Raw genomic sequence first — 6,619 nt, 5'->3', positions numbered from 1 at the left:
GCACCCTGACCCTCTGCTAAGATCTAGGCGACAGCAGCTAGTGCTTCATACGCTTCACCTGCATTCCTCCCTGGGAACCCATGGATCAACCAAGAGGGGCAGGCTCAAAGCTCACACACGCGGCAGCACTAGTTCAGTGCTTCCCTAGGCCGCTTGCTCAAGAGCTGGGTTGCCAAAGAAATCAAGCATGGAGAGCGCAATAGAAATGTCATAATTTATTCTGTTGTATAAAAAAGTCATCCTAGTAACAAAATGTCTTCTCAGAAGAAGAAGAAATATATTACTTCAGATCATAAATAAACAAACATACAACTGTTGATAACTAAAAGCTACAAACCAACACTGGTTTTGTCCATCAGTGCTGAAAGCAAACCTGCTCTGGGTCTATTTACAAGATAGTACAGTACGCAAACACAAAAATTGAGGTATTTGGTTCTTCTATGAGTAGACAATGACATTTGTGAAGGTAGACCACCTACCTACACAAAAATAAATAAGGTAAAACTCTCATACGCGCATGTCATCAGGAATGGTTAATACTGGTAGGTATGTCAAGCATGAAGTTTCTAGAAAAAAAAAAGGGGCAAGTGAAGAAACTGGCTCAAACAGAGTCCTTACTCTTCTGCCCTGTTTTGTCAGAGGGACTTGATGTACCCACAATATATTGGTCCCGAATGTGCTGAGTTCAGCAAATGTCTTGCGGTCAAATCATTGTTATGACTGCTTAGAAACTCAGTGGAACTCGGGAGGTGTTGGGGGGGGGTGATGTTAAATAAATAAGGACCAGCTCACATGAGCCTCTCCCAGAGTTATTGCATTGCTCCTCCCATGGGAGGAGTGGCATCCCGGTGGCAAGTGAAACTCCACACCTCCCCTGGCCCTTCAGCAGCTTGGAGAGGTTGTGATGGGGCTTTGAAGGTAGTTCAGGGCACTGTTCGTGGGGTGGACGGGAATGGAGACAGGGAAGTTGAAGACAGTGGTAGTAGAGGTACCCCGGTCAAGGACAGCCATGGCTGGGCTCCCAGCTTCAGCAGAGCAGTGAGGAGCCAGCACTTGGGACTCAAATTGCAGCAGCTGGCCCATGAAGCTGAAGTTGGGGGAGATGATACTCCGCCTCTGCTTCACAAACTCAAAGGCCTCGTCCAGCTTCACTCGGTTAGTCCTCATGAGGTAAGCAAGGCAGATGGTGGCTGACCGGGAGATGCCGGCCTGGCAATGGACGAATACTCTCCCTCCAGCATCTTTGATGGAGTCTAGAAAATAAAGTTATGGGTTACTCAAAAACTCAGGAGAACAGCCGAGCCCACATCAAAGATGGCTAAGAAATGTCATGAGTGTCCTTCCTGTTCAGAGATGTCCAGGGTCTGCCTCATGCTATCATGCAGACTCCATGTGTGTACTGTGCAAAGGATAGCAAAGGACTTAAACCCAGACTGGGTATCTGCACTTATAATCCTGGACAAGACAGTCAGTTCAACTATTAGAGTCTCAGTGAGGAGGAAGGCTCAGGTAAGGATCATTTAAGCTGCCACTCTTGGGCTGGGCTCAGTGGCTACAGTAGGGACAGAAAGCAGAGGTTCCAGACCTATGAAGTAGAGGTTCCATTTACCTATGAAGTCAATTGCCTCGTTGAACCAAGAGCTGATGTCCGCCTTATGGTTGTCCTCCACAGGGATGCTCTTGTACTGGTAGTGACCCTCAAAGTGGTTAGGACAATTTGCTGAGACGTTGATCAAGGCGGTGATACCCAAGGCATCGAGCATATCCTTCCGGGAAGCATGATAGGCACTGCCCAAGTACAGGAAGGACAGGATCTCCACTGGGCCCCCCTGAAATCCAAAACAGTCCAACATTCGTCAAGCTTGTTCAGCGTGAACACCAGTATCCACGCCCACAAAAACTCCCCGCTGTAAAAGGGAGTTTCTGAAACTGGTGACCTCAGCACTGCTGTTGACATATTAAAATAACAGTAAAGAATGGAGCCCATTGGCCTGGACAGAGCCAACAAGCTCTTATGTGCCAAAAACTGGGAGATTCGGCTCCCTCCAATTGCTTCATGGTAAAATAAAGATCCTCGTGTCCCCTCTAGTATAAATAAAGCTGCAGCCGCTTTCTGTATCCTCCCTGGCACAGCCCTCCCAGACCTCTGCCAGCTCCACCACCTTCCAGTCCTGCATGGACCCGGACTCCTACTAACCTGGTCGTAGAGAGGGGTGCTACAAGAGCTGCATCCGGATTCTGCACTGTCAGGCACACTAGTAGTCAGGGGGAGGCTGAGCCCCATGGGGGTAGATTGTTTGCTGCACAGCTCAGGGCAGGAAGCCGAAAACGCTTCATATCCTCCTGAGAATACAAAGGTACATATTTTCCCATTAGCACCACCGACACAGTACCTGGAGACAAGCCACCCACTCACCAGAGGCTGCGAATTTACAAGGAAGGGAAGTCTTTGTTCCTGGAGTCAAACAAAGCCAGTGACAAGCCCCTGGAGACTGGACGCAGGCGCCCTCACACTCCAGGTGGGACGTCCCTTCCCTAGCTGATGGCAGAAGTCCTGCCAGAGCCAGCGCGTACCTTGGAGGAAGAAGACTTGAGTGGATCGCGCCTCTCGGCAGAGCGCGCCCGCGGCCAGGGCCAAGGTGCTGTCGCGCTTGGCGCCGTCCAGGGTGGCGCTGCGCTCGTCCAGCAGCACCACGGCGTGGTAGGCTCCGGCCAGCAGGCGGCCGCGCAGTTCGGCGTTGGGCACGATGTGCTCTAGGCCCATGGCGCCCTTGGCGCGGCGCCGCACGATGGTGCTGAAGCGCACGTTCACAGAGCCCGCGATGTGGCCGGCGTTGAAAGCGAAGAAGGAGCGACAATCCAGCAGCAGGCACTGCGCGGCGCGCTCTCGCAGCAGCGCGCGCAGCCCCCCGGCGTCCAGGATGCCCACCTCCATCACCATGGCCAGCCCCAGCGACCCCAGCGTGCCCGTTCTGCGGCTCTCCAGAAACAGTCTGTCGATCTTGTGCGGTATCCTGTGGCCCTAATTGCCCAAGTGCTCGTTGCTCCTAATCTAGCTTCACCGCGCGTCCCGCCCGCCAGTCCTTCGCTGCGCGCTCGTCCGGAGGAGCGCGGTTTTATGTGGCCTCTCGGGGGCGGTCCCGGGCGCGGCACAGAAGGGGGGGGGACGGTTTGTTTGTTTGAATGGCGGGCACGTGACCGGGTGGTGACGTCACCCACCCCGCCGGGCTTGGCGCCGCCAAAGCCAAAAGCAAAGACGTCATCGGCCTGGGAGCTGGTCCGGCTTTGAGCTCTGGCTCGCGGCCCGGCCCCCACCCTCCTGTCCTCCCGGCTCGCAGGCAAAACTGCGTGCTGCCAGCCCGGGTGGCCAGAACGCGCGGCCTGAGGACGCGCTCGGGACACCTGCCCTGCTCCCCTCCCCGGGTCTCCGCCGAGCTCGCTGGGCCACTCCTGGGATCACGGTCTCAGCTGGCCCCGTTCCGGCTGCTGGGGTGGTGGGCGCGGCGAGTGGAGCGGGAAAGGGGAGTGGGTAGTGAGAGATGACTAACTCTATAACCCTCTGGCTATACCGAGGACAAATGGCGAGAGTCGAGACGTCCTTCTTGAATGTCACTTTAAAAGTTTTACGCGAACAAGGGAGTGCCTCCAGTTAGCTCCCCCCTCCCCTCTGGGAGTGTTATCTTTACCGCGGTGGTCCTTAAACGACTTACTTGGGGCAAAGGGAGGAGGATTGCAAGATCGGGTGTGGAGCCCAGGTTTAACATTCTGGGGGGACTTGGGTAGAGCTCCACAGCGCCGCCCAGGGACCGCCATGCACGTTGTCGTCGCTTGGCATCAGAGGATGCTGCCAGCCATAAACTCCTCTGCCCCCCAAAACAACTTTGTTTTGTTTGGGAGAGGGTCTTGCTGTGTAACCCTGGCTGGCCTTGAACTCATAGAGATCCTCCTGTCCCTGCCTCACTAGTGCTGGGGTTAACGGCGCCCGCCCTCGTGCCTTCATCTCTACTGAACACCAATAAGTCAGGGCTGAGAGCCTCGAGTCCACCACTCTGTGGGACAAACTGTACCCAGAACACCTGAGAAGACCCCAATGGTGTCTGTGTCCTTCCCTAAAAACACCATGACTACGGGGTAGGCCGTGAGCCAGCAGCAACACCACGGAGTTGGATACACAAACATAAACATTGCACCACTCTGCAGGGGTGCCGAGTCAGGAACATTCTGCGGTTTCTTCCTCTTCGCAAGGGGAGGTGTTTTACTGGCCACCATGTGTCTTTGCCCAACAACGTCCGCTTTGGCCTCTCTTAGCTCTTGCGTTCTGCCTAGATTACACAGAGGTGTAAATTCGAGATACATTATTTTTAAAGGGTGTCTTTTTTACATTCCTTTGAACATTGATTCTAAAAGAACAGCAAAAAAAAAAAATCTTCAGATAACACCACCCTCCCTACATCTCAAAAGAGCGACAGAAAGAAAAAAAATTATTTGTTTATTCTACTTCTTCAGCTGAGGACCTCAACATATTTTTTGCATTGAATCATAAAATGTTACAGCTGCTGCCTTTTCAAACTGCATACCAACTTCGATTTTTCCATTTTTTTGTTTGTGTTTTTGTTTTTGCAAGGCCATTCATTATACCCTTCTCTACCCAAACTTTTCAAAAAGACCTTTTTATACAAATACGGTGGCATAGTTGTTCACTGAATTCTGCTGGTCTCTGTGGAGTTCTGCTCTCTTCCCTTCCTAGAAGGAGCATAAGGAGCAGGAACCCGGGCGCCAGTCGACTGTTGGGGAGCCAGGCATTCTCTTCTCTGATGAGCCTTCGAGGTAGTTTCAGTACAACTGGCACCATGCAGTTGCCATGACTTGGTGGCATTCCCTTGCGAAGCAGAAGGGGCAGAACACCCAGACCTTTCCTCTCCTGTGAGTCATACACTCTCAGTTTTTCCCAACACAGTAATTCTTAGATCACATGGCCCATGTGCTGCGTGTTTCAGAATCTGGCATCAGAACCTTAGAGAATCTCGCCAGGTGGGTCTTGAGAGACACCTATCGGTGTTGATTGGTTGGAGCCCCAGCTGAGAGAGAGCTCTCTCCAGGTGCCACAGGGACTTACTTGTTCAGAGAGAGTTAGCAAAGGTCCCAATCCAGACAGCGAGAATGCCCTGGTGACTGGGGTAGAACCAGAGAGGCTTCTGCTCCGTTCGAAGGGTGAGCAGCTGGCACTGAGGCTTAGCAGCTAAGGGCCCGGGACAATGTGACTCAGTAGATGTCAACTCTAGGACACACCTCACTGATCTGAGAGCTTCCCCATTCCAGGTGTGCTTAGAAGCAACTCTAGAGATGGCATGAGGTGATAAGAATCAGTCAAAGACATGTCCTGCCTCTCCTCTTCGATTGTGTGGCCTGTTCACATTCACTTTGCCACTCCGCACCTCCTGTGACTTGGGAGAGAAGCATCAAATTCTATATGGGCCCTGTGAGAACGGTTGATGTACAAAGCTTGGCACCAGCCTATGAAGGTGTCAGTTTCCTCATTTGGATCTGTCTTGGGGTTGGGGTGGGGGTAGGGGAGGAGCTCCCCCTAATGACTGAAAGTGCTTCCTTCTCACTGTTACTCTGTATCCTTGGGCAAATGGCTTATTTCTGAGCCTCAATTTCTATATTTATAAACGGAGAATAATGCCCATCTAGAACTAAATAAAACGGCAGGAGAAAGTCCTAGTGGGATTCCTGCAGAAGAGCTGCTTTCAGGGAAGGAGTGATATCCCTTGATGACCTTCCCTTGCTCGGAGACCTTTTCCTGTCTCTCCTGTGTCAGTCAGCTCAATGCCATTGAGATAAACAACTTAGAAAGGGAAATGGAGGCTGGGTGGTGATGGCTCATGCTTCTAATACCAACACTTGGGAGTCAGAGGCAGGCAGATCTCTGAGTTCAAGTCCAGCCTGGTCTACAAAGTGGATTCCAGGACAGCCAGGGCTACACAGAGAAACCCTGTCTCAAACAACCAAATAAAATGGCGGAGATGGAGGAGCCAGCCCGAGGTTACTGAGCAGCATCTCAGTGGGCCTGTGAGGAGGAAGATTGTGGTAGGGAGTTCAAAGCAGAACAAAGAAGAAGACAAGAGGGACCACAAGGACCTGCTTCCTTCATTGAGCCCCCTTCTACAGTTTGTACCTCTACCTGAGTCTCTAACTCTGAGCCTACTCGCATGTCTATTGATGAGATAAACGTCACTTTCCTGAAGTTTCTCTCTGAGCATTGCTATAGGGGACCAGGCAGGGGACCAGGCCTTCCATACATGAGCCTTTGGGGGTACTTGTCAAATCCAAGCTACAAGACACTTCTTGTTCAGTAACCTTCTGTGACTCCCATCCCCCCCACTCCAGTCCAACAGCACAGCAGTCTGGCCCCCAGACTGCTTCTGGAATTAGCCTTCTGGCTGAATTCCACTTGCTTTGATTTTGCTCTTTGGTTCCAAGAAAACTCAGTGAGCCTGTGTTCCTTGAATGTTCTAGGTCTCTCACTCCCACCCCCACAGCTCTGCTCACACTGCCCTGCCTGGCCTTGTCTGCTGAGCTCCCGGAGACTCTTCTCCCCTGCAGATCCAGCAGAGGA

The 6,619-nt window shown here is 52.2% G+C and overlaps 1 protein-coding gene across 1 annotated transcript; it reads right to left on the bottom strand.

Moving 5' to 3' along the window:
• Positions 1-200: 200 nt before the first annotated feature.
• Positions 201-3,104, bottom strand: Dusp1 (dual specificity phosphatase 1). The gene is made up of 4 exons (XM_028756469.1): positions 2,575-3,104; positions 2,198-2,343; positions 1,610-1,829; positions 201-1,253 (listed from the first exon to the last, which is right to left on the bottom strand). Exons 1-4 carry the CDS (start codon positions 2,939-2,941, stop codon positions 883-885), a joined length of 1,104 nt encoding a protein of 367 aa, XP_028612302.1. The 5' UTR covers positions 2,942-3,104; the 3' UTR covers positions 201-882.
• Between the last annotated feature and the right edge of the window lie 3,515 nt (positions 3,105-6,619).

This window comes from Grammomys surdaster, unplaced genomic scaffold, assembly GCF_004785775.1.
Source record: "Grammomys surdaster isolate TR1022 unplaced genomic scaffold, NIH_TR_1.0 126121, whole genome shotgun sequence".
Taxonomy (NCBI): Eukaryota; Metazoa; Chordata; class Mammalia; order Rodentia; family Muridae; genus Grammomys; species Grammomys surdaster.
The sequence above is the reverse complement of the archived record's forward strand: the minus strand, read 5'-3'. Positions and strand labels throughout refer to the sequence as shown.

Excerpts from the sequence above, each read along its gene's own strand:
- Dusp1 (XM_028756469.1), bottom strand. The coding sequence starts at position 2,941 with ATGGTGATGGAGGTGGGCATCCTGGACGCCGGGGGGCTGCGCGCGCTG. Across the intron at positions 2,344-2,574 it reads TCAAGTCTTCTTCCTCCAAG|GAGGATATGAAGCGTTTTCG; the intron begins GTACGCGCTGGC and ends TTGTATTCTCAG. Across the intron at positions 1,830-2,197 it reads GCACCCCTCTCTACGACCAG|GGGGGCCCAGTGGAGATCCT; the intron begins GTTAGTAGGAGT and ends TTTGGATTTCAG.